Below are 26,982 nucleotides of genomic sequence, written 5' to 3'. Positions count from 1 at the left end.
TGAGCATGTCCCTTTGTCAGATTCACTGATGTCTATTATTTACAATCTGACTTTGTTGGTTATATGGTCTTATTTAGCTAAGTGGCTTTATAATGATTTCATTTTTAAAAAAATATGAGCTTTTGGTTTAATTTTTAAAAAAACATTTTATATTTATTATGAAAATGAGAGAGAGAGAGAGAGAGAGAGAGAGTGAGAATGGGTGCACTAGGACTTCCAGCCACTGCAAATGAACACCAGACACATGTACCTCCTTGTGCATCTGGCTTATGTGGGTCCTGGGGAATTGAATCTGGGTCTTTTGGATTTGCAGGCAAGTGACTTAGCCACTAAGTCATCTCTCCAGCCCTAGTTTAATTTTTTGTTTTTATTTATTTGAGAGAAAGAGACACACACACAGAGAATGGGTGCATCAGGGCCTGTAGCCACTACAAACTCCAGATGCATGTGCCCCCTTGTGCTTCTAGTTTACGTGGGTACTGAGGAATTGAACCTGGGTCCTCAGGCTTTACAGGCAAGCATCTTAATTGCCAAGCCATCTCTCCAGCCCTAGTTTAATTTTTTAACTTTACTTTTTAATGCAAAATGAAAATAATTTTATAGTACTTTCACTTCTCCTCCTTATATACTTTTTTAAAAAAATGCTGTGTGACTACATCATCAATTCAATTCACATGATTGGAAAATCATATTCTTCCAACAAACAAACTATTAATTGTTATTCTAGATGCTGTTCAGTGTTTTCTGTTGACCCTATGTTATTTGTTTGGAAGTGTTTATATTTGCATGGCAGTGAAAAAAAAAAAAAAAGAAAAATAGCTTCAACTAGGTAAAACCTAATGGGTTTCACATATAGGTAGGTAGTAAAAGGCTTTAGATTCATGCAAGACTGGATTTTTTTCCCCACTTGTTAGGTGTGTCATATCCAGAATGTTACCACTAAATATGTTCCATGATTTTAAAAGGAGGATAATATCCTTGAATGGTGATAAGATTATATGTAGCATTAAATTCACTGCTTTACTGTATGGTTACTGGCATCATTAACAGTAACTACTATAAATTATATTATAGTCATATTTTTGAAAAAATGTTAAATTTTATTTACTTATAAGCAGAGGGGAAGAGAGAGAATATGGATGTTCCAGGGCCTCTAACTACTGCAAATGAACTCCAGATATATGTACCACTTTGTGCATATGACTTTACATAGGTACTGGGGAATTGAACCCAGGTTGTTAGGCATTGCAGGCAAGCTTTAATCACTGAGCAATCTCTCCAGCCCATTGGTCATATTTTAATAATATTATGATTATTGTTTAAATGATATAGTTTGTAATTACTTGATCTTCAGCTGATTAAGAACTAGACTATATTGTATTACGCTAGGGAAGAATAGAGAATTCCTCATGAAGATGTTACCTATTTCAAATGAATGAACTTAGCACAGTTATTTTCTATCAAAGGTCATGAACCTAGGAATTCTGTTACATAATGTACCAGTGGAACAAGAGACTTCCTATTTGTTTTCTCCCTTTGCCCTTGGACATAGTTAACAAAATGAAGCAATGTGTGATACTTATGACTTTAAGTAAATGGTTCATTTTCATAGGCAGACAAGACATTAAATTGGTAAAATGTATTCAAGTTGCTTTTAACTAACTCTATTGATTATACAATAGTGAACCTATCCCTCTGTTATTTTAGAAATGCACTCATGTATGCCGTAAGATGCAATTCACTAGATTTGTTTGAATTACTTATTGAGAAAGGTATTGACTTCTTCTATAAAGATATCTTTGACTGGACTGCGCTACGTTATGCTGTTGAAGGCCATTGTACTTTGTAAGTGTTTACATTGAAGCACCAGTTAAAATTAAACTGTGGTTCAAAATAATTATAACTATGGCATCTTATACATAAGGTGATGTTTCATTGCTTACTTTAGGTAGTTTGAGAATGGAAATGACTTGGTCCAGTTTATCAACCAGGAACCAAACAAGGCACACACTATATAGGTGGCATGGATTTGAGATTCATCATGTCAGGACTTGTTTTGCTAATGCTGAAGACTGAGCCAGCATCTCATAGGAGTCTTCTATCACTGAGACATATCTCCTACTCAAGAAGTTTTACACTATTAACCTTACAGATCCCAGCATTTTCCATTTCAAAGCAAATACAAAACTTACAAATGCAATGTAAATAGTGTCATCCATTTGATTTTCTAAGTAGCTTTGAGTATTGAAATGTCCAGTTGAGTATAAAAATCACATAACTTTCCCTTGGGCACTATCTTACACACCCTACTTCTTGATCTCCAAGAACTGAAGGGGTTCCTTAGTGTTAGGTAAGCCAGTCATCTTTGAAAGGTCAGATGGAACAGAAAGAAGAGAATATTCTGTTCATTCTTTTGTTTGTATTGATTGTGTTGCTTCCATGTTGCTATTCAAACTAATCATGTAGTCTAATAATAAATCATCTTTACTTCTAGGCTGTCCTTACCAAATCAGATCTCTGGTTCCTTATGGCAATGCACACTGAGAATTAAAAGTAACAGTATTTTAAGTACACATGTATATATGTTTTAAGCTTGGACATTAGTCCCAAACAATGCTATCATCCATTCTTTGATGGCTGGGCCTTGAATTTGCATTATCCTCAAGGTTAGCAATGTGACTCCACCTATTTAAAATCTCCTGTGAGCTGGGAGCATTATACATTGTCCTGATCATTTCAATCACTGGGCAGGAAAAATCGCGAGTTTCTTTTATTTATTCATACAAGATTGATACTCAAAGGCTTTTTGTACCCAGTGTATGCTAATTCCTAGGTGTTGGGATGCCCAATATGAGCCTCACAGGGTAAGTGCCAACTTTTGATTGGCCACTCTAGTGATCATTACTTCCTATGGTAACAATCTCTGAAGCTGCTTGAGTCTGTCTCAAGTTTTGGGTGTGATTTTGAATTCTTCCCCACAAGGAGGCCACTAATCCTATTCTTCTGGATCTGAAGAAGAATGGCTAAGTTTAAGAGAACAGAGTCTTATCATGTCCCATCATCATCCAGGTATCAAGAGGGTTTTGCCTCCAAATCAGTTGAAGATGAACATGACAATTGGAAATTATTCTAAACCCACACGCCTGTTGGTTCAGAGTTTGATGGACAGGGAAAACCTAGGAACACACAGAGTAAGGTCTTGTCATTTATAAGTGTTCTGCCTTTGGTGTGATAGATTAGTTCAGTAATAGTGGGCAGTTATATTATTTGATTGAAAGATAAATATTATAAAATATTTAGTTTAGAATTACTAAATAGCTCATTTTCTCTGAATTACAAGCCATAAAAATAAAAAAGCTAATAACCAAAACTAAGTCTTACTGTTTTCTAAATAGCTGTAAGTTTATATATTAGACACAGCAGAGAAATATACATTGGGTTTTATTTAGGAGTGAAAACTAGTTCAGCATAAGGAAGTGAATTTTTTATTGTTTTATTATTTCTCTGTGTATGCTTTTACATTATTTACAACTTCATAGCAACCTACTGACCCAAGCTGTAAAATCCTTATTTATTATTATTTATTTGAAGTTTTTTAGTTGGCACATAGATTAAGGTTTTATTCATTCTGGCATTTTCAAACACTACTTGTTTTAGTTGCTTCTCAATCCCTCTCTTCTTCCCCAGCCTCTCTTCCCCCAACTCTCATTCCTTATGTTTAAAAAAAAAATTAATTTTCAAGCAGAGAGTGGAGAAGAGAATAGGAGCACCAGGGCCTCCAGCTGTGGCAAATGAGCTTCAGATGCATGTGCCACTTTGGGCATGTGGCTTTATTTGGGTACTGGAGAGTCGAACCCAGGTCATTAGGCTCTGTATTCAACTGCTTTAGCCACTGAGCAATCTCTACAGTTCTCCCTTAGGTTATTTTTTTTTTTATAACACCTTGACTTTATGGGAACCAACATATACAATAAGAAGAGCTGTTTCTTGCAAAGCTAAGATTTCTTCTGACATCAGGATACTTTCTAGTATCAAGATAATCTGGTTCATGCACTGAGCTCTTGTTCTCATTTTGTGATCTTTTCACTTCATTTTTCTTCTTTTATTATAAGATTGATAAAAAGAGTTAGAGGAATAGGGAAGATAGCTCAGTGGTTAAGAGTGCCTGCTGCATAGGTGAGAGGGGACTGAGAAGGCCAAGACCACCCCAGTTCCATTCTCCAGCACCTGGACATGGCCATGCATGTCTGCAATCCCAGTCCAAATTAGAGCCCAAATTGTATAACATATAGTAAAAGTTTCTGGTAGTGCTTCTGATATTGTCTGAAATATTCCTATTTTATATTACTTTTCACTTATGGAGAGAGTCTCCTGGATTTGAACACACTGCATAGCCAAATATGACCTTGAACTCCCAGTCTTGCTTCTACCTCCCAAGTGCTGGCATTACAGTTGTGTACCACCATATCTGGTTTTATGAGGTGCTAGAACCTGAGGCTTCATGCTTGCTGAACATGCACTCTGACCACTGAGTTACAACTCCATCCCTTATATTCTTAGTAATCTAATCTAACCAGGGGCTGTTTTTCATATCAGTATTAAAATAGTAATTTTATCACATTTTTGCACTTTGCAGTAAAAGCACAATTTTGGATCATCAAGAAAAATATTTTAAAAGGAATGCAGCTCCCTGTTCAAGTAAGATTTATGATAAGTTACTGTTTATAGTCCTAACCTCCACAAAATGCCAGACCAAGAAAATTGTGATTCCAAAGGTGCAGTTTTAAAAAACTATAAATTCCATTGATATCTTTCCTTATAATTTATAGGTTACACTTTTCAGGTCACACATTTTAGACCTTAATTACATGAAGCATATAATCTGACAGTGTTGTCTGATTAAAAAATAGTTGGTACTTACCTATCTTTTTATACATAAAATGACTTTTAAAATTGATATGTTGTATGATTTTGCAGTTGTCATATTATAGTAATTTGTACTTGTACAATAATAATAAGGAATATATTACATTTATTAAATGAATATTATTACAGTTACATGTGTCAATAAATAATACCACTAAAACAACATAAACTTTATTTTCCTAAGCATGTAATTAAAATAATCTGTCTTATTTAGTTTTTAAAATTATATGTAATCTCAAGTGATTTTTTTTTCTTGCTATAATACATAGCAGTAGTAAGTTCAATACCTTTCTTAATTTTTTAAAAAAATATTTTGTTTACTTAATTTGTGAGAGAGAGAAAAAGAGAGAAAGAGAGAGAGAGATGGGCATGCTAGGACCTCTAGCTACGGCAAATGAACTCTCCAGATGCATGTGCCACCTTGCGCATCTGGTTTATGTGGGTACTGAGCATTGAACCTGGGTCCTTAGACTTCACAGGCAAGCATCATAATCACTAAATCATCTCTCCAGCCCTGCTTTCTTAATTTTTTAAAGACATTGTCTCATACAGCTCAGGCTAGTGTCCAACTCACTGTGTAGCTGAGTCGGACCTTGAGTTGATCCTCCTATACTGAAATCCCAAGTGTTTAGATTATAGACATGTATCCTCAGGGCAAGCTTTCTTACTTAAAATTAATTCTTTTTTCATGGAATTCGGGATTGATCACAGGGTCCCAAGCTTATGTTATTTTATTTTTTAATTTTCTTATTGACAACTTTTATTATAATTACAGACAATAAACCATGATAATTTCCCCCTCCACTTTTCCTGCACAATTCTCTTTTATTTTGATGTCATCATCTTTTTCTCCTTTTATGATGGTCTTGTGTAGGTAGTACCAGGCACTGTGAGGTCATGAATATCCAGGCTATTTTGTGTCTGGAAGAGTGCATTGTAAGGAGTCCTACCCTTTCTTTGGCTCTTACATTCTTTCCACCACCTCTTCTGCAATGGAGGGTATGAGAGAGATGTTACAGTGATGAATACTCCTCTGTCACTTCTTCTCAGCACTATGGTGCCTTTGAGTCATCCCAGAGGTTACTACCATCTGAAAAGAGAAGCTTTTCTAACCACAAGTGAGAGAATAGCATTAAAATATGGGTATGAACATTATGAGAAGTGCTTACCAGGCAGTTTGGTGAGCATAGTATATACATTTAGCCAGACACCAGCAGGTGTTACAACTCTAGGGCTCATGATATCTCCATCGTAGGTTTTCAATACCAGGCATATATTCCCTCCCATGGAGTGGGCCTCCAGTCCAGTTGGTGAGCAGTTGGTTTCCCCATAACAGACCTGCCACTATTGTACTGGTTGGCTCATTCAGTCTGGCTGGCCAACCTTAAGGCTTTCAGTGTCCACTGTAGTTTATCTCCACAGATGACTTCTCTCTCTTCCATAGAACTGCATGAAGCATAGCTTTTTCTAGCTTTCTGTCAGCTGGTCTACATAGAGGAGGTTTTCAGCTCAGCTCTATCATGATTTCTTTTTTTTTTTGTCTTCAAAATATTTTTTATTAACATCTTCCATTATTATATGAAATATCCAATGGTAATGCCCTCCCTTCCCCCACTTTCCCCTTTGGAACTCCATTCTCCATCATACCCCCTCCCTCTCTCAAGCAGTCTCTTTTATTTTGATGTCATTATCTTTCCCTCCTATTAGATGGTCTTTTGTAGGTAGTGTCAGGCACTGTGAGATCATGGATATCCAGGCCATTTTGTGTCTGGGGGCAAAAATAACTCTTAAAAAAAAAAAAAAACCTAATAGGCTGGGGCCGGGTGTGGTGGCTCACGCCTTTAATTCCAGCATTTGAGAGGCAGAGGTAAGAGGATTGCCATGAGTTCAAGGCCACCCTGAGACTACAGTGTGAATTCCAGGTCAGCCTGGGCTAAAGTGAGACCCTACCTTGAAAAAACAAACAAAAAGAGCTAATAGGCTGGGGATGGTGGTCCATACCTTTAATCCCATCACTTGGGAGGCTGAGATAGGAGGACCACTGTGAGTTCGAGACCAGCCTGAGACTACATAGTAAATTCTAGGTCAGCCTGGGCTACAGTGAGACCCTACCTCAAAAAGCCTAAAAAAGAAGCCGAGCATGGTGGTACATGCCTTTAATCTCAGCCTTTTGGAGGCAGAGGTAGGAGGATTGCCATGAGTTCAAGGCCATCCTGAGACTACACAGTGAATTCCAAGTCAGCCTGGGCCAGAATGAGACCCTACCTCAAAAAAAAAAAAAAAAAAAAAAAAAAAAAAAAGCCTAAAAAAGGAAGAGGAGAAAGAGATGAAATCTAGGGTCTTGCCATGTAACCCATGCTGGCCTCAGGCCTAGGATCCAGCAAGATTTTTAAGTGACAATCATGTGGAGTATTTTATTTTATTTTGTTTTTACAAATTATTTATTTGGCAGAGAGGAAGAGGGAGACAGAGAGAGAGAATGGGTGCACCAGGGCCTCTCGCCATTGCAGACGAACTCCAGATGTATGTGCTACCTTGTGCATCTGGCTAACATGGGTCCTGGGGAATTGAACCTGTGTCCTTTGGCTTTGCAGGCAAATGCCTTAACCACTATGCCATCCCTCCACCCTGAGTATTTTATTTTTTTAAGCAGTGTTTGGCTCTAGCCCAGGGTTACCTAAAACTCACAGTGATCCTTCTACTTCAGCTTTCTGAGTGTTGAGATTAAAGGTGCACACCATCACTCCTGGCATTTAAGCTTTCTTAAATGAGGATTTTATTTACTTATTTATTTACTTGAGAGAGAGAGACAGAGAGAAAGAATGGGCATGCCAGGGATGGTCCCAAAGGAAGGGCTTCCAACATAGTTGCAGAGTCATATATTTTTGATATTATATTTTTCTTTTGTTTACTTAAAATGAATTTCATATTTTTCTTTCATAAAAGAAAAGCACTCTAAGGACAACTCAATAGCCAGGTAAGATTTTGAAGTTTTTCTAAGCTTGTGTGTTAGAATTAGGGCATGAGTAGATGAGAAACAAGTGTTTGTTTAGTATTCTCCTTGGTTATAGATATAGGCACCATATTTTGTGTTTAAAATTTGTTATTATAATCATGATAACAGATATGCAAAGTATCCACTTGCATGACCTATTTTTAAAAACGTATTAGGTAGCTGTCATTCAGAGCAGCACCCCTGTGACTTGACTGTCAGCGTGCTGGGCTACCCATGCATTCTCTTGCTTGTTTGCATAGGTTGAAGGAGCTCTGTAGTCTTGGGATCCATATGAGAGCCATTTTAAAAGCTAAGTTTATGTGTTAATTTATTTAAAATTTTCTTGAGACGTGCAGCTATAGTCAACAGTTCATTCCTATCATTTTGACAATTGTAAGGTTAATCAGTGCCTTCTTTGTAACATCAATAGTTTTAGGGCTAACCTCACTTAAATGTGACCATAGGACCAATTCCAGGGGAAAAAATAATTCTCTTGTAAGTAAAGAATATTTGAGTGTGAACCATGTGATTTCTATTATATTTTGAGTGGTTATTTTCATGCTCTTCAGGATTCTAACCCATCCTTACATTCAATGTAGTATTTTATTTCATCTAGTTTTTATTTCAGTTTTCTTAGATACAATGTCATTACTGATTTTCTGTTTTCCATCCAATTTCTTCTATTTTTGAAAAGTATATGAGCTAAGTATTTTTTGATTCATTTTTAGGCATCAGGTTTATTTTAGTTAAAGTATACAAGTTATGTAAGACATTTGTTGTAGTTATATTCTTAGGGCTAGGATAAAGTACATAACCAAAAGCAGCTTATGGGTGGAGAGTTGTGTACTTTGGCTTCCAGTCTTGATGGAAAGCTCTATGATGGCAGAGAAAGCATGGCATGAGCAGAGGGTAGATATCACCTCTGCTACAGGAGGTAGAAACAACAGCAGGAGAGTGAGTTCTGGCAAAGGGAAGCTGGCAGTAGAATCTCTAAGCCTGCTCCCAACAACACCCCTCCTTCAGTAATATTCCACCTCTAAAATTGCAACCACCTGGGAACCAAGCATTCAAAACACACAAATTTGTGGGGAACATCTGATTCAAACCACCACACAAGGGAAGATTGAACCAGTGCAATACCCAAAACAAATAGGACAAGCATCAAATGCTATAGCCTCAAGTCCAACATCTGTAACAAGTATCAAAGTCTCTGGGATTTCAGTTCTACCCCTCCAGTGGTCCTGTTCACAGCATGGGAAACATCCATCCTGAGCCAGCATCTCTCCTTGGTGGCTATCCCACAGTCTTGGCATCTTAATAATCCTTGGGTCTCCACAGCAATCCATGATTCATCTTCATGGCTCCATCAGGTCTCTATGTAGGAACTCCAACAACCCTGCCTCACATCTTCCAGTGGCCATTTCTAAAAATAAACTTTATTGCAAATCAATGATCCTTTCTTTCTGGCATTTGTTAATACTCCTATAGTAGCAGGTGGCCTACCAAATTTGTTAGTACAGGTGGGAATAAAGCTGACTTTAGAAAGTAGGAAAATGTCTTCAGCATTCAGACTCCCTACTTTCAAAAGAGTCAGCATTCTTTCAGTCATCCCAGTGCAATCTGCTGGCCCAGTCTCAATGATGGTAATCTCACAACCAATGGCAGCTGAACCAAGCTATTGTCTTTAACCAGAAATGTTCATTTCTTTCTGCTCATACCAGTCCATTTATTCTAAATTCAACTCTGCTTAAGTTGTCATGACTTGGTCAGAATGCAGCTAGCCTATCATACAAACTGCCTCTAGCCTACTCCATGAATTATGCTCTTTCTTCCCTTCATAAGGCAAACCTGAACAGTTCATAGTTCTTAACTATATTTAAGTCTTTAAACTTTGTCTAGAAAAGTCCATCAAACTCTGCTTACAGCACTGCAAAGCATTTCTTAGATAAAAATTTCAAATTCTTTTACATTCCTTCTGCAAATCAGTTCCAAAAGGCCAAGAACCACACAGGTTTCTAGCAGTAATAACCCTACTCATTTGGTACCAATTTTCTGTTTTAGTTACCTTCTCAGTCTGGGACAAATTACCTGACCAAAACCAGCTGATGTGAGGAAAGTGTTTTATTTTGGCTTCAAGATGTAGAGAAAAGCATTGCATTAGCAGAGGCTGGAAATGACCTCTGACACAGGAGGATGAAAACAGCAGCAGGAGAGTGAACCAGCTAAAACTGGCAAGTTAGGAGCTAATAAAACTCAAACTTCACCCCCAGAAACACACTTCCTCCACCAAGGCTCTACCTCCCAAATTTTCAATAGCTGGGGATCAAAACATTCAAAATACATGAGTTTATGGAGGATTCAAACCACCACACCATTAATCATTTTTTAGTGCTTCATTGAGAACATACAATTCATGAGGAACATTTATTGGGCCCTGCCTACATATGGGCTATCACTGCTTGGTATATCACAAAGACTCAGTCTTCAATGAATATTTACCATGAATTAGAGGAAACAAAGAGGTCATTGCAAGCTTTGTAAGATAAGAACACACATACATACATATACATATATATACATATATATCTCTGTGGGCTATATGTAGGCATATATATATATATATATATATATATATATATATATGTATGTATATGTTTCTTTATACATATTATATATGTTAGCTTCTTATCTTACACACACATATCTATCTATATCTGCATTATTTTACATGAAGACATTTGAATTTTTATCATTTTTTTTTACAGAGTTATGCTCATACACGTTTTATGTACTTTTGTTCTGTAGGCCATTCAAAAACCATATTTCTAGGACTACATGGCATGCCAGTAAGAAGAATGAACAACATTTTCAAACCAAGGTAAGAAGGCCCTTTGTGAAATTAATTTTCTGTCTCTGAAATTTGTTTCTGCTTATGTTTCCTTATGTTTTGTATGTGTGTCTGTATATAGTGTATATGTATCTATATGCCCATTAATATGTGTGCTGGTGCCACGTGTATGGGCATATGCATGTGCATGTACTTTTTGCTTGCATCTGGGGACCAGAACACAACCTCTGGTGTCATTTTAAGGAATGTAATACTCCTCTTTTTGAGCTAAGGCTTCTTTTAAAATTTTTTTTGTCTATTTATTTGAGAGTGACAGACAGAGAGAGAGAGAGAGAGAAAGAGAGAGAGAGAGAGAGAGAGAGGGCGGGGGGAGAGAATAGATGTTCCAGGGCCTACAACTGCTGCAAAGGAACTCCAGATGAGTGCACCCCTTGGGCATCTGGCTAACATGGGTCCTGGGGAATTGAGCCTCGAACCAGGGTCCTTAGGCTTCACAGGCAAGTGCTTAACTGCTAAGCCATCTCTCCAGTATTTCCCCCCCTTTTTTTTTTTTGTTTTTTGAGGTAGGGTCTCACTTTAGCCCAGGCTGACCTGGAATTCACTCTGTAGTCTCAGGGTGGCCTCGAACTCACAGCGATCCTCCTACCTCTGCCTCTCAAGTGCTGGGATTAAAGGCGTGTACCACCACGCCCAAAGAGATAAGGCTTCTTATTGACTCAAAGCTTACAAATTCGACTAGACTGACTGGCCAGCAAGCCTTAGGGATTGGCCTGTAACTCCCTTCTCAGACTGAGATTGCAGTCATGAACCATCACACCTAGCAATTATGTGGGTACTCAGGATCAAACTCAGTCTTCATCCTTGCAAGACTAGCACCTTACTACCTGAGCAATCCTTATTGCTCTTATTTCAATTATGTGGTTAAAATGTAGTAGTGCTTTACCTCCCTTCATTGTATGTAGAAATAACTGTGAATAGACAACCATATATCTATTACAGACAGCTATAAACAGCCCAATATGCATGGTGCATGTATTAATTCTGTTGCAGACAGGTTGGCATTGCTAGCAGAAATCACCCAACCAAGAGCAGCTTTTGGGAAAATAAAAAGGCTTATTTTGGCTTATAGGCTTGAGGAAAAGCTCCATGATGGTAGGGGAAAATGTTGGCATGAACAGAGGGTGGACATCACCTCTTGGCCAACATAAGGTGGGCAATAGCAACAAGAGAGTGTGCCAAACACTGGCAAAGGAAAACTGGTTGTAACACCCATAAGCCTGTCCCCAACAGTACACTGCCTCCACAAGGTGTTAATTCCCAAATCTCCATCAGCTGGGAACCTAGCATTCAGAACACCAAGTTTATGGGGGACACTTGAATAAAACCACCACACATTCTATTCAATTTCTAAAAGTATTATTCTCTTTCAATACTTACTATGTATAGGTTTGGAAGAACTAGCTTGAGGAACTATGTTGAAATTAAAAGGGAAAACTAGAGAAATACTATAAGTAGGAAAGGAGAGACACATAGTCTACCTAATGTCTTAGATTTATATATATTTATGTACTAGATTGGATCTTTAGAAAATTAGCCACATTCCAATTTTTTCAGATATATCTTTTCAACCCATGTATTACAATCCTGCCTACCAATATTTTCTATAAATGGAAACTTGAAAGATTGTTTCTTTTACTATGTTTTTTTTTCTTTTTCTTTTTTGGTTTTTTAAGGTGTTGTTTCAGTCCAGTTCAGGCTGACCTGGAATTCACTGTGTAGTCGAAGGGTGGCCTTTAACTCACAGTGATCCTCCTAACTCTGCCTCTCAAGTGCTGGGATTAAAGTCATGAGCCACTATGCCTGGTTTACTATTATTTCTTTCTGCTCTGTTACATCTTTCAATTTATGGTGAATAACTATGGTTATAAATAATTCCTATACAGTGATGAAAATTAAGTTTATTTTAGTAATATTTACAAGATGTAACTTTATTATGATAAACATTAGTATTGTTAAGATATACTATGAACATAAGTGTTACATTCTTTCACATAACTTTTTTTTGCAATATTGTGGATGAAGCCCAATACTTCACTTATGGTAGGCAATGCTCTACCACTGAACAGCATATCAAACCCATAATAACAATCTTCTTTTGTGTGACATTTAATTAAGGCAAAACATCTTAGATAATTAAATGCTTTGAGTATGTTTATGATGTTCATTCTCATAATACATAGAAATTTTGATAAGATCTATCTATCTATCTATCTATCTATCTATCTATATCTATCTATCTATACACATATATACTTTTTTTTGGTTTTTTGAGGTAGGGTCTCACTCAGGCTGACCTGGAATTCACTATGGAGTCTCAGGGTGGCCTTGAACTCATGGCAATCCTCCTACCTCTGCCTCCCAACTGTTGAGATTAATGGTGTGCACCACCATGCCTGGTTTTGATAAGATATTTAAGGAGTAACTATGTAAAGAAATAGAGGGGGCTTGATTTCTTAGATTTTTTTTTTTTTTTTGGAGGAAGGGATATTTATTGAAGCTTACAGATTCAAGGGAAGTTCCATCATGGCAGCAGAAGCTGGCCTGCCTTCACAGGTCCAAGCAGAGAGAGAAGCACAAGCCAAAAAGCCACACAGAACAGCGCACTTCAGGAACTCCAGGTGGAACTAGGCATATCTTTAGATATGCACCACATCTTGAGATCCACCCAGTGACACCTCCTCTAGCCAGGTGGCTACAGATCCAAACTACAAACTAATAAAATACTGAATATATTGGGGGCCATCTATTCAAACTACCACAGTGTTCTTAAAGTGTTCTCTTTCTTTGGAATACCCTCCTCACTACACCAACTGGCAAACTCCTCCTCAGCTCTCAAGATTCAGCCTAAGCCAAACCTGTCAAGCCTTCTTGGCCATTTCCTGCACTCTCCTGGAAGATGAGCAAACCTGTGACACTCTGTATTAGACATCTCCTCTCTGCACTGTATTCTTTTTTTTTTCTTTAGAAACTTGATTTTTTTTTTAAATTTTTATTAGCATTTTCCATGATTATAAAAAAATATCCCATGGTAGTTCCCTCCCTCCCTTGATTTCTTAGATTTAAGGAGTTGTTGAATAGTCATGGGAGAACAGTAGTTGAAGATAGAAGACCTACTAGAATCTTAAATCTGTCACTTAGGACCCACTGTATCATAGGAAAACCAAATAAGGCTGTGTAAAGCTGATTTGAATGTCAATACAATTATTGTGACTTCAAGATGCTACCATATACATTTTCCATGAATGTAATGAAAAATGTGGCAGGAAATAACAAAAATACCTTATGGATAGTAAAATACATTTATTATATAAGAATAAAGGCCTGGGTTGGAGAGGTAGCTTAGTAGTTAAGGCACTTGCCTGCTAAGCCTAAGGATCAGAGTCAGATTGTCCAGTACCCATGTAAAGCCAGATGCAAAACATGGCACATGTGTCTGGAGTTCATTTGCACTGGCAGGAGACCCTGGCACACCCATTTTTTCTCTCTCTTTCTCTTCCTCTCTCTTACAAATAAATAAATAAAAATATTTTCTAAGGGTTGGAGAGATGGCTTAGCAGTTAAGATGCTTTCCTGCAAAGCCTAAGAACTCATGTTCAAATCTCCAGGTCCCATGTAGCCAGATGCACAGGAATGCAAGCACACAATGCCGCACATGAGCCACATCTGGAGTTCATTTGCTGCAGGCTGAAGGTCCTGCTTACTCTCTCTCTCTCTCTCAAAAAAAGAAAAATAATAAAAATAAATCTTAAAAAAAAAAGCAAAGAGGCTTGTTTCAAGACTCAATAAGTTGAAGACATTTTCTGTAACCTGAGGACAGTAAAATCTTACTAGTGTCAAGAATGTAATAGAATAATCACAGGGCACATAAATGTCTGTCTTGGATTGTGACAACCCTCAGTGATTCATTCATGATCTGTCCTGTAGGAATGTGGTCATTTGGTGCTTGAATTCTTCCTGGTGAGGTTCTGAGTTCACCTTGTTATCAGTGTCTACCCTTGGGCTTTGCACAGAGTGACAGTGGCAGATTAGGACATGTTATAGTTTTGGACAGAAACACAAGTGAATGGGAAACCCTGAGAAAGCACTGCACATGTTTCATCTAAACAAAGCTGCTCAGCAGGTCCTGTTTTGACTAAATGTAAAAGCTTCTAGAATGTTCTGTTTGCACTCAACATAGTAGACTCCAAAATCTCTTTTTAAGCCACATATCCTATTTTAACACCACAACAATTTTAGTCATCAGAAGTATTTTAAATGTCTAGGCTAATAGTTTAATATAAGAAGCATACTTATAGTAATTTATTTACTCATGTACACTTTTTATTTGATTTTTCAAGGTAGGGTCTCACTAGCTCAGGCTGACCTGGAATTCACCATGTAGTCTCAGGGTGGCCTAGAAGTCACAGCAATCCTACCTCTGCCTCCCAAGTGCTGGGATTAATGGTGTGTGCCACCACCCCTGGCTTATTTACTCATGTATGCTTTGAAAAGCCTCTTATTTTGATGTGGAGTATGTTAGATAATCTGAAATGAGTTCCATTTATAGAATACAAACATGAGTAAGGATCTTGTCTATGACTAGGTTTCCTGGAGATAAAAGATAGGCTTGAGATGTATATATATATATGGCTTGGTGTAGAAATACTATGATTCAAAAAAAGAAATATTATGATTCAAAGTGTATATTTCTTTTTTATACAATTGTTTTAAAATATATAATTCATGTATCTTGAAATGAATAAGATAACGTCATGCATCTCACATTAACGTTAACTTTGACAGAATGTTTATGAGAGTAGTGACACTAAGTTTGTTGGTGATTCATCCGGGACTCCAGAAAGCAGAGATAACTGTAGAAAACATGATACGGAAGAAGGTAAGACCCTTATACTTTTTTAATATCATATTAAGTTTTGATAATTTCATAATGTATATAATGTATGTTAATCATATTTCCCTCCATTTCAAATATGAGAGACAATTTGGTTTGTCTTATTTCGTTTTTTCTGCTGTTACCCTTTTTCTTCTTAATCTAGAGCCCTCATAATTTTATGTGTTCACTGAATTTAAACGAAAGTTGCTTAATAATTGGAGGTTACTTACTGAAGCATAGGCTATTCACTACTGTCTACACCACTAAAGAACATGATTCCCCCTTTCTCAGCAACCATTAACTGCTGATATCTTTTGGGGGAGGGGCATAGCTCCATGATGGAGTTTGAAAGGTCCTGTATTGTGTAGGTCTTGTGCAGGTAAACTAGCTGGTTTGAGTGAGTGTAGCTACTATGTCCTGTCCATAAACCAGCACTTCACATACTTCTCCATATTTTCCAGGTCTTAATGTTTTTCTGCCCTCCCTCATCTATGAGCCTTTTTATTTTATAAAAATGTTTTATAAAAACAGAATGTCTGCTTATAACATGAGCAATGACAAATTTAAAAAGCTGAAGTAAGTTTCCCTTTTAATGGGTTGTAATGTAGGAGAGAAGTAAAATGCCCAAACGTTGTATATCACATCAAATTTCAATAACAGTTTAACCTGAGAATTTTAGGTAAGAAGCTAAACTATGATTACCATTTCCACATTTGCTTATTCCCAGGGAACATCAGGAATGAGGAAGAGGACATGAACACGGAGAGTGAGTAATAACAAAGGAAGAAATAAAGAATAAGGAGTAAATGAAGGACAAATAGTCAAGTGTATATTTTGGGGAGTGGAAAAGAAGTAACAACAGAGAAAGGAAGGACAGGATATTTGGAGTGTGGAGAAATATATTGATATTACCTACCATAACAAAACTTGTTTGAGAAGTAGAGAACAATCTTTACTCCCTTCCTTTCTTATTTTGTTACAAAGCCATAAATAAGTTGTACCTTATCATGCAGAGATATGTTTAATTTACTATAGATAAATACAAATATATGTGGTCTGTCATACATGTATAGAATTCAATGTCATGTCCTTTAGTGGATAGTAACATATATATAGGACAAAAGAAAAGAAGAAAAGCTGAGTCAGCATGAAAAGATCAGGAAAAGCACTGAAGACCTAATAGGGAAGAACTATAGGCTAGACTCAAACATAGGTTGTGAGGTAAAGGGATGTGCATGTAAGTAGACTTCATAAAAAAACAGTGGTTCTTCAAATTTACAGAATATGAGAATGGTTTAAAAATAACACACTTTTCTGATAGAGACTCTACATTTTCTATAACTCCTAAGGTAATAACAATGCTTCATCCAGTCTCTGAGTAGCAGCATCAAATTTTAGAGATATACAGAGAAAAAGCTATTGGGTCATTGGTCATGACACAAAAAGATCAAGAAAAGAAATATATTTGTTTTTATTTCTGAGCATGATAGTAGGAAACATGGAAGAAATAGAGAGGAATAGATAGAAATCACAATTCTGATACATAACATGATAAATAAGAGTTAACTTATGATTGGAAGTCAATGTAAGATGGAAAGTATAAAGACAACAGGTATGGAAATTACATTTGAAAAGATTGAATTTTTTATTGGAAAGAAGGAAGAAAAAGTCTAGGAAGGTAATATTGGAATAAATGATGTGGAACTTTACAGATTCAGTTCAGATGACTTTAATATATTTACCTTCAAATCAAAGGCACACTTAACACTGCTCTTGGGATTAGTGGTAGGAGGAAGGAATTCTAGAATTGGGGTAAACTGCAGCCACTCATTTCACCTCTACGTAAGTATCAGGCATCTACCATGTAGGTTGAATTGATATTACATATTCATAAGAGATTAATTTCAATTCAGAAACACTCTTTTAAAACATTTAAGTGATTTTTAAGGTGTAAAATTTAATGGGTTTAAATATGATATTTTTGTATATACAAGTTGTAGTTTGTTCACATTTATCATCCATTAAACTGTATTGTTCTTCTTTAATCTTCCAACTTGTACCATTCCCCTAGGTCCCTTGTATACTTTTATAACTTTTATACATATAAATCTAGATTTCAAATATGAGAGACAATTTGGTTTGTCTTTGTAAGCCTGGCTTATTTCATTATGCATTAGCTGTTTATATAAAGATAGTTCATATTTTCATAAGATATTAGTGAAAATCTTTCAAAGAATAAGGTGATTTATCAAAAAATTTAATTTGGGAGCTGGAGAGATGGCTTAGCAGTTAAGCGCTTGCCTGTGAAGCCTAAGGACCCCAGTTGGAGGCTCGTTTCCCCAGGACCAATGTTAGCCAGATTCACAAGGGGGCACATGCAACTGGAGTTCCTTTGCTGTGGCTGGAGGCCCTGGCGCACCCATTCTCTCTCTCTCTGCCTCTTTTTCTCTCTGTCACTTTCAAATAAATAAATAAAAATAAATATTTAAAAAATTTTTAATTTATGAAAGAGTAAACTTTAGTTCATTTGTGGTATGCCAACATTGTTATTTATTTATTTATTTTATTTATTTGACAGAGAGAGAAAGGGAGGGAGAGAGAGAGAGAGAGAATGGGCACGCCAGGGCCTCCAGCCACTGCAAATGAACTCCAGATGCGTGCACCCTCTTGTGCACCTGACTAATGTGGGTCCTGGGGAATTGAGCCTCGAACCAGGGTCCTTAGGCTTCACAGCAAGCGCTTAACTGCTAACCCATCTCTCCAGTCCCCAGATTTTTATTTTTATTAAATGCTGCATAAGTGTTTACATACTTTTTGATTAGTATATTTTTGTCATTTTGGTGTCCAGACCTGTAATAAAACCACAAAAGACCTCAAGACAACTCAATCATTTAGAAACATAAGAGTGAGCATTTAATTCCATCCCAACTCTTTGTAAGTATGATTGGAATTGTATTTATACACAAATGATTGTACTCCATTTTTCTTTTTAGCATTGAATGAGACTGTTCCTCTTTTAAAGGTAATCAATCATTTTTGTTTTCTATCTTGAATACAAGCTAAGTGTGTGTTGTGGGAAGCATACAACAGTTAAATATCCTTCTTTAAAACCCTCCAGTTTGACACTGAAGCAAAAGAATCTGTTTTGAAAGAACCAGGAGAAGAAGAGTTACCACTCATCATGTCAGGTAAGTTTTGTAATAGAAATTATTTTCAATAGAAGTACTTTAAAGTATTTGAAATACATGCAGTCTTCCCACTTCTGTTTTTGAAAATTTTATTTATTTGTCTGAGAAAGAAAGAGAAAAAGAGAGAGAGCAAAAGTGAGCGAGCTAGTAAGAAAGAGGGGAGGTATAATACCAGAGCCTTCTGCCACTGTAAACCAACTCCAGACACATGCACCACTTTGTATATTTTGATTTACATGGGTCCTGGGGAAATCAAAGCTAGGTCAGCAGGCTTTGCAAGCGTCTTGTCCATTGAGCCATTTCCCCAGGCCCCATATCTGTTGGTTTATTTTTTCCCAAGTTGATGGCAGGTTTTGACATAAAACATGCACATGTCATTGCTAGCCTCTGTAAAACATGTATTTTACAAGTACTAGATAAAAATTTAAAAAATGGACTATGTATAGTAATATTATTCTAATAAACATGGTTTCAAATACTGTAAAAAAAAATAAATAAAATAAAAAAATAAAATAAAAAATGGACTATGGGTTGGGCTGGAGAGATGGCTCAGCAGTTAAATGCTTGCCTATGAAGCCTAAGGACCCTGATTCAAGCCTTGATTCTCCAGGACCCACGTAAGCCAGATGTAACAGGTGACACATGCATCTGGAGTTCGTTTGCAGTGGTTGGAGGTTCTGGTGCACCCATTCTCAATCTCTCTCTAACTGCCTCTTTCTTTCTCTGTCTGTCTGTTGCTCTCAAATAAATAAATACAAATAAACAAAAAATTTTAAAAAAATGGACTATGGGGGACAAACAAGTTTGTTAGGGCATGAATCCCGTCCTGCCCCTGAGTGCACACTCACTAGCAGCCATTGCATGAGACCTCTCAAACCCACCCCTTCACCTGTGTGCTTCCTCACCACCTGCCATAGTGGAGAGACAGACAGGTTTGTGAAGGGCATGAATACTGTCCCCAGCTTCTGCACCTGAATGTACCCTCATCACTGGCTATTGTAGAGAGACACACATTGTGATATGGTTATACTGTGAGTGGGATCTGTGCAAATCTTCTTCCCCTCACCTGTGAAGGCGCACATAATGCAACATTACAATTGTGTTCTGCACTTAGAATCTCTGCAGGAATCTTAGCTCTACCATGGAACACCACTGAGGCTGGGACCTGTGCTGAGTTTCAGGATCAGATGCTCTTCAGCAATTGCCATCCCACTGTCAATCATCCCAATTGTGCAAGGACCCAGATGCATGTTCATGCACAACAGTAACTGAATTGAGACCATTTCAACTACTTGGGCCATGAAGTAGAACCAAGTCCTACCAAAATGGAACCCTAAGTACAAGGCAGGGCAGAGAACAATGAAGACAGAAAAATCAAGTAAGGTTCCAACACAGAAAGACCTGACCAACACACTTTCTCCAAATGGGCAAGGCTCAATGTGACATGAGAGTCCAAGGCAATACATCTGCCCAAGAAATACCAGTACCATAGCAGAGGATATCCATGAGAGCTACCAAGAGGAAATTCTAGACAAAAGCTCAAAAGTGATTATAAATATGTACAAAGAACTCAAAGGAGACTTGAATAAAAACATGAATGAAATTATGAATAAACTCAAAGAGGATACAAATAAAAACTAGATAAAATGAGGAAGTCTAACTGTGGTTATTCACATCTGATGTTCCCATAAACTCATGTGTTCTGAATGCTTGGTTCTCAGGTGATGGCAGTTCAGAAGGTGGAGGCTTCGTGGGCAAGGTGTGTTGTTAGGGGTAGGCTTAGGGGCTTTATAGCTAGTTACCCTTTGCTCAGCTCACTCTCTTGCTGCTGTTGTCCACTTGCTGTGGCAAGGAGGTTATGTCCAGCCTCTGATCTTCCATGTTTTCCTTGCTGTCATGAAGCTTTCCCTTGAGACTGTAAGCCAAAATACAAAACTTTCCTCCCATTACCTTCTTTTTTGGGGGTATTGTTCCAGCAACAAGAAGGTAACTACAACATGAATCAAAATATGAAAATGGGGGCTGGAGAGATGGCTTAGCGGTTAAAAGCTTGCCTGTGAAGCCTAAGGACCCCGGTTCAAGGCTCGGTTCCCCAGGTCCCACGTTAGCCAGATGCGCAAGGGGGCACACGCGTCTGGAGTTTGTTTGCAGAGGCTGGAGGCCCTGGCGCGCCCATTCTCTCTTTCTTCCTCTATCTGTCTTTCTCTCTGTGTCTGTTGCTCTCAAATAAATAAAAAAAAATTTTTTAAAAAAAATATGAAAATGGAACTCAGTAAGGAGGTAGAAATCTTAAAAAAAAAACAACAAACAATGAAATAAAGCTGGAAATGAAACATAGAACAAGTCAAACAGAAAGCTCCTTATAAAGCTTCTCCAGTAGAATCGGTGGAGTGAAAGACCGAGTACCAACCTTTGAAGACAAGAGGAACTGGATTAACTAGTCAAAACAAATGAGAAGTTATAAAATATGATTGGAACATGAGAGAAATGTGAAACACGTTGAAAAAAACCGTATGTCCAAATTATGGGCATAGAAGAAGAAGAACTTCAGGCAATGGCACAGAAAATATTTTTAATAAAATTATAGAAGAAAATTTCCTAAATCTAAGAAAAGAGATGCCCATGGCAAGAAGAAGAGCCCGATAGAACATCAGATGGACTTGACCAGAAAAGAAATTCCCCATGTCATATTATAATCAAAATAGTGCACAGAACAAAGAAAGGGTGCTGAAAGCTGCAAGTGAGAAACATCTAGTTATACAAAGGCAGACCCATCAGAATAACAGCTAAATTTTCATTGGCAATTCTAAAAGCCTGAATGGCTTGAAATGATGCACTTCAAGTATTGAAATACCACAATTGTGAACCCAAACTACTATTCTCAGCACAATCATTTCTCTTAATAGAAGGAGAAAGCAAAACATTCCATGATAAAAACAGGTTAAAGGAATTATGACCACTAAGCCAGTCCTAGAGGACACTGAAGGAATCCTTAACATTGAAGAGAATACATATTTAAGAAGCTATAGGAGGAAAAAAATAACCAAAGCAAGAGCACTTGTTAAGCAAATGAAGAACAAAAAAATACAAAACTCAACAATATTGTTAACATCATGGATCAACACACATTTACCAATAATTCTGAATATTAATAATGTTAGTACCCTTGGGCTGGAGAGATGGCTTAGTGGTTAAGTGCTTGCCTGTGAAGCCTAAGGACCCTGGTTCGAGGCTTGATTCTCCAGGACCCACGTTAGCCAGATGCACAAGGGGGCACACACGTCTGGAGTTCGTTTGCAGTGGCTGGAAGCCCTGGCGTGCCCATTTTCTCTCTCTGTCTCTCTCTGTCTCTGTCACTCTCAAATAAATAAATAAAAATGAACAAAAAATTAAAAAAAAAATAATTTCAGTACCCAAATGAAAAGACAGACCAACATCCTGGATCAGAAAACAGGATCCATCCTTTTGCCTTCAAGAAACTTACTTCGCTGTCAAAGGCAAGTACTACCTTAAAGTTAAAGGCTAAAAAAAGATAACTCGAACCAGGTGTGGTGGCGCACGCCTTTAATCCCAGCACTTGGGAGGCAGAGGTAGGAGGATCGTCATGAGTTCGAGGCCACCCTGAGATTCCATAGTGAATTCCAGGTCAGCCTGGGCTAGAGTGAGACCCTACCTCGAAAAAAAAAAAAAAAAAGATAACTCAAGCAAATGGACCTAGAAAATAAGCAGGTATGGCTATGCTAATAGACTTCAAACCAAAATCAGATAATGATAAAGAGGGTTACTTCATGCTAATCAAGGTAAAAATATACTAAGAAAGCATTGCAATTATAAACACATATTCACCAAACACAAATTCACCTTATTTTATAAAACTAAACCTACCGAGTATGAAGTCAGAGATAAATACCACTACAATAATAGTGGGCAAGTTCAATACCTCACTATCAACAATATACAGGTCACCTAGACAGAGAATAAACAGAAACAAGAGAGTTAAGTGACACCATTTATCAGACAGAACATTCCATCCAAATACTATAGAATACACATTCTTCTCAACAGCCCATGGACATTTCTCTAAAACAAATCACATATTAGGACACAAAACAAGTATTAAAAAAAATCAGAAAACAATGAAATAACTCTTTGTATTTTATCTGAACACAATGAAATATAAGTAGAAATGAACAAGAAGACAAATACACAAATCTCTGGAGATTGAACTGTAAGACCCCCAAAACGAGGACCCCACGCTCTGCCCGGATATGGCGACACCCCAAATCACTCACAAGAAGCGGTCTTGATGCAAACTGCAAGAGGATTTTATTCCAAGCGCGCTGGGGCCCACAGTCGTACACCGCACAGGGGTAGAGGACTGCAGAGCCCCAAATGCAGGAACGGGACAGTTTTTATAGGGTTTCTAACAAAGCCTGTGCATTAGACCAATCATTTTTTTAATATCAGGAGCCCACGGGGTGCGAGCCAGTCAGTTTGTGCCACTCCATAGTTTCTAAGCCAATTAGTTTAATTTGTTCAAACCCCTCATGGACCAATCAGTCTCTTATGACCTTGGTAGTCAGCATTTGCGCAGGTCCTTGGGTGGGAGTAGCAGAGTGTGATATCAGTCTCCTATGACGTTGGAGGTCAGCATTTGCGCAGGTCCTTGGGTGGGGGTAGCAGAGTGTGGTATCAGTCTCCTATGACCTTGGTGGTCTGGGGCAGGCTGTTACAGCTTATGGTGCAGGCTACTAAGGCTTACAGTGTGGGCTATTAAGGCTTATGGTGCAGGCTATTTACAGAAACCAAATAAGTGGTTTACTTTATTACTCATTTCCCATCCTTGAGGGCTATCTCATGCCCTTTTTACCTAGTTTTATATTAGGAGCGGGCTCTGATATAATGAGAAGAGGGATTCTTTACTTGCTTTCAACAGAGAGTAAAGCCTGGAGTTTGAGGTATGCAGGGGCCCGCTTAAGCTCCCTTTGGAGCGTGATAGTATTTCTGGGCTTCTGAATTCTTGGGCCTTTCAGAACAATATATTATTGAACAATAAATGGTTCACTGAAGAAATAAAAAAAATAAAAAATTCCTCAAACTATGGGCTAGAGAGATGGCTTAGTAGTTAAGGCACTTGCCTGCAAAGCCAAAAGACCTAGGTTGGATTCCCCAGGACCCATATAAAGCTAGATACACAAGGTGGTGCATGTGTCTGGAGTTCGTTTGCAGTGGCTAGAGGCCCTGTTGTGCCCATTTTCTTTCTCTCCCTCTCTGCCTCTTTCTTGCTTTCTTTCACTCAAATAAAAAAAAATTTAAAAATTCCTAGAGCTAAATGAAAGTGAAAACACTATATACTAAAACTTATAGGACATATTGAAGGCAGTCCTAGGAGGGAAGTTTATAGCTCTAAATATCTTCATAACAAAATAGATCTCAAATAAGTTAATGATGATTCTGAAGGCCTTGGAGAAACAAGAGCAAACCAAATCCAAATGTACCAGATGGAAACAGAGTCAAGATCAGGGTAGAAATCAATGAAGTAGAAACAAATAAACCTAGTAACAAAACTATTAAAAGAATGGATGAAATACATTTTTAATTTGTATCATTTTCACATACAACTTGTTTTTGTTAATTCCCATCTTCCCTTTGCCCCTCTCACTTTTCCCCACAATTTCCTCCTGTATTATCCTCCTTTTCTTTACATGCCATATGTATCATTTTGCCCTTCCCTCCCTTCTAGCTTATCTCTTTATATTCACTTTTAGTTATGGCTCTATGTTTATAGGTATTATCGATATTTGCCCTCCCCCACATATACATACTGATGATATTACAAGACGAAATTTGCCTATCAGAGAGAACATGTGATTTTGGTCTTTCTGACTTTGAGTAACTTCACTTAATATGATTCTTTCCAGATCCATCAATTTCCTGCAAATTTCATAATTTCATTTCCCCATACTGCTGAATAAAATTCCATTGTGTATATGTATGACATTTTCATTATTCATTCACCTGTTGCTGGGCGTCTAGGCCATTTCCAATTTTTAGCTGTTGTAAGTACAGCTGCAGTAAACATGGATGTGCAGGTATCTCTGTAGTAGAGTATGGAGTCCTTAGGATACATACTCAGGAGTGATGTTATTACTAGATCACATGGAAGTTCTATTTCTAACTTTTTTTTTTTTTTACATCATCCAGATTGACCCAGAATTCACTATGTAGTCCCAGACTGGCCTTGAAATAACAGTGATCCTCCTAATCGCTGCTTCCTGAGTGCTGGGATTAAAGACATGTGCCATCATGTCTGGATATTTCTAACAATTTTATATACCTCAAAACCACAGTAGCTGTACTATTTTACATTCTCACCAACAGTGGAGGAGGGTTTCTTCTTCTTTCATTTTTTCCTCATCATCCTCTCATCATTGCCAGCATTTGCTATTTGCTTGATGACAGCCAGTCTAAGTGGGATAAGATTGAATATCAAAGTTGTTTTGATTTGCATTTTCCTGATCTCTAGGGATGTTGAACACCTTCCTTCCTTCCTACCTACCTTCCTTCCTTCCTTCCTTCCTTCCTTCCTTCCTTCCTTCCTTCCTTCCTTCCTTCCTTCCTTCTTTCTTTCTTTCTTTTTTTTTTTTTTTTTTTTTTTTAGGCAGAGCCTCACCCTAGCCCATACTGACCTGGGACTCACTACATAGCCCAGGCTGGCCTTGAATTCACAGTGATCCTTCTACTTTAGTCTCCAAAACTCTGGAATTAAAAGCATGAGCCACCATGCCAAGCTAGAATGTTGAACAATTTCTTAAATACTTCTTGGTAATTTTGTGTTTCTTTTTTTTGGAACTGTCTGTTCAGTTCATTCACCTATTTTGTGATTGTAACTTAACTTTTTTTTGGTGTTTCATTTTTGCTGCAGTTTGTTATAAACTCTGGTTATTAGCCAACTGTTTGAAGTGTAGGTGGCAAAGATTTTTTTTCTTCATTCTGTAGACTGTTCACTTTGGTGATGATTTCTTTTTTTAAAAAATTTTTATTTATTTGAGAGAGATGCAGAAAAGGCAGGTGGAGAGAGAGAGAGAATGGACATTCCAGGGCCTCCAGCCACTGCAAACGAACTCCAGATGCGTGTGCTCCCTTGTGCATCTGACTTATGTGGGTCCTGGGGAGTCAAACCTAGGTCCTTTGGCTTTGCAGGCAAGTGCTTTAACCTCTAAGCCATCTCTCCAACCGGGTGATGATTTCTTTAACCTTAATATCATGCAGTCCCTGGGACCATTTTCTGTGCTACTGGAGTCCTATTCAGAAAGCTCTTTCCTATGTGCATATTCTGGAGCATATTTCCAGCTCTTTCTGTGTTTCTGGTTTTAGATTAATGTCCTTGATCCATTTAACTTGATCCATTTTAACTTGACTTTTGTACACAGAGAGATATATGGACCTAATTTCATTCTTGTACAGGTGGATATCCAGTTTTGTTAGCACCATTTACATAAACTGTCCTTTTTACATTGAAGGTTTTTGGTCCATTTGTCAATGATTAGGCAGTGAAACTACTGTGGCTTAATTTCTGGATCCTCTGTTCTGTTTCGTTGGTCTACATGTCTGTTTTAGCAGCAGTCTGCTACTCTCCTGTGATATAATTTGAGATTTAGTATTAGGATACCTCCTGCTGTGTTCTTTTCCCTTAGGATTTCTTTGGCTACTTGTGGTCTTTTGTGCTTCCGTATGGATTCCTGGACTCATTTTTTGAACTCTGTGAGGAACATCATTGGAATTTTGATGGGAATTACATTGAGACTCCGTAGATTATTTTTGGTAGGATAGCCATTTTCACATTGTTCTATTCTGCAAATCCAGGAGCAAAGGAAGTCTTTCCATAGTGTGGAATGTTTGACTTCCTTGTTTAGTGTCTTAAGTTTTCACTGTAGAGATCTTTCACATTTTAACTTTGGCTTATGCCCTGGTATTTAATTTTTGGTAGCTATTGTATGCAGGGTATTTCCTTTATTTCTTTCTCTATGAGTTCATTTTGGTATATATGAAGGCTGAAAATTCTTGTACATTGAATTTTGCATCTTGTAAC

The 26,982-nt window shown here is 37.6% G+C and overlaps 1 protein-coding gene across 1 annotated transcript in view; it reads left to right on the top strand.

Annotated features, from left to right (window-relative positions):
• LOC101614807 (putative ankyrin repeat domain-containing protein 19) overlaps nucleotides 1–24,761 on the top strand; it is a 33,160-nt gene extending 8,399 nt beyond the window's left edge. The window contains exons 5-13 of the mRNA XM_045159522.1: nucleotides 1,708–1,845; nucleotides 4,637–4,698; nucleotides 7,873–7,903; nucleotides 10,727–10,799; nucleotides 15,612–15,705; nucleotides 16,430–16,468; nucleotides 18,696–18,724; nucleotides 18,821–18,890; nucleotides 24,679–24,761. Of these exons, the coding sequence (XP_045015457.1) occupies nucleotides 1,708–1,845; nucleotides 4,637–4,698; nucleotides 7,873–7,903; nucleotides 10,727–10,799; nucleotides 15,612–15,705; nucleotides 16,430–16,468; nucleotides 18,696–18,724; nucleotides 18,821–18,890; nucleotides 24,679–24,761 (619 nt within the window). The remainder of the gene's footprint in view (nucleotides 1–1,707; nucleotides 1,846–4,636; nucleotides 4,699–7,872; nucleotides 7,904–10,726; nucleotides 10,800–15,611; nucleotides 15,706–16,429; nucleotides 16,469–18,695; nucleotides 18,725–18,820; nucleotides 18,891–24,678) is intronic.
• Nucleotides 24,762–26,982: the final 2,221 nt, after the last annotated feature.

This window comes from Jaculus jaculus, chromosome 9 (genome assembly GCF_020740685.1).
Source record: "Jaculus jaculus isolate mJacJac1 chromosome 9, mJacJac1.mat.Y.cur, whole genome shotgun sequence".
Lineage (NCBI taxonomy): Eukaryota > Metazoa > Chordata > Mammalia > Rodentia > Dipodidae > Jaculus > Jaculus jaculus.
Note: the sequence above shows the minus strand (reverse complement) of the source record. Positions and strands in the feature narration are given on the sequence as shown.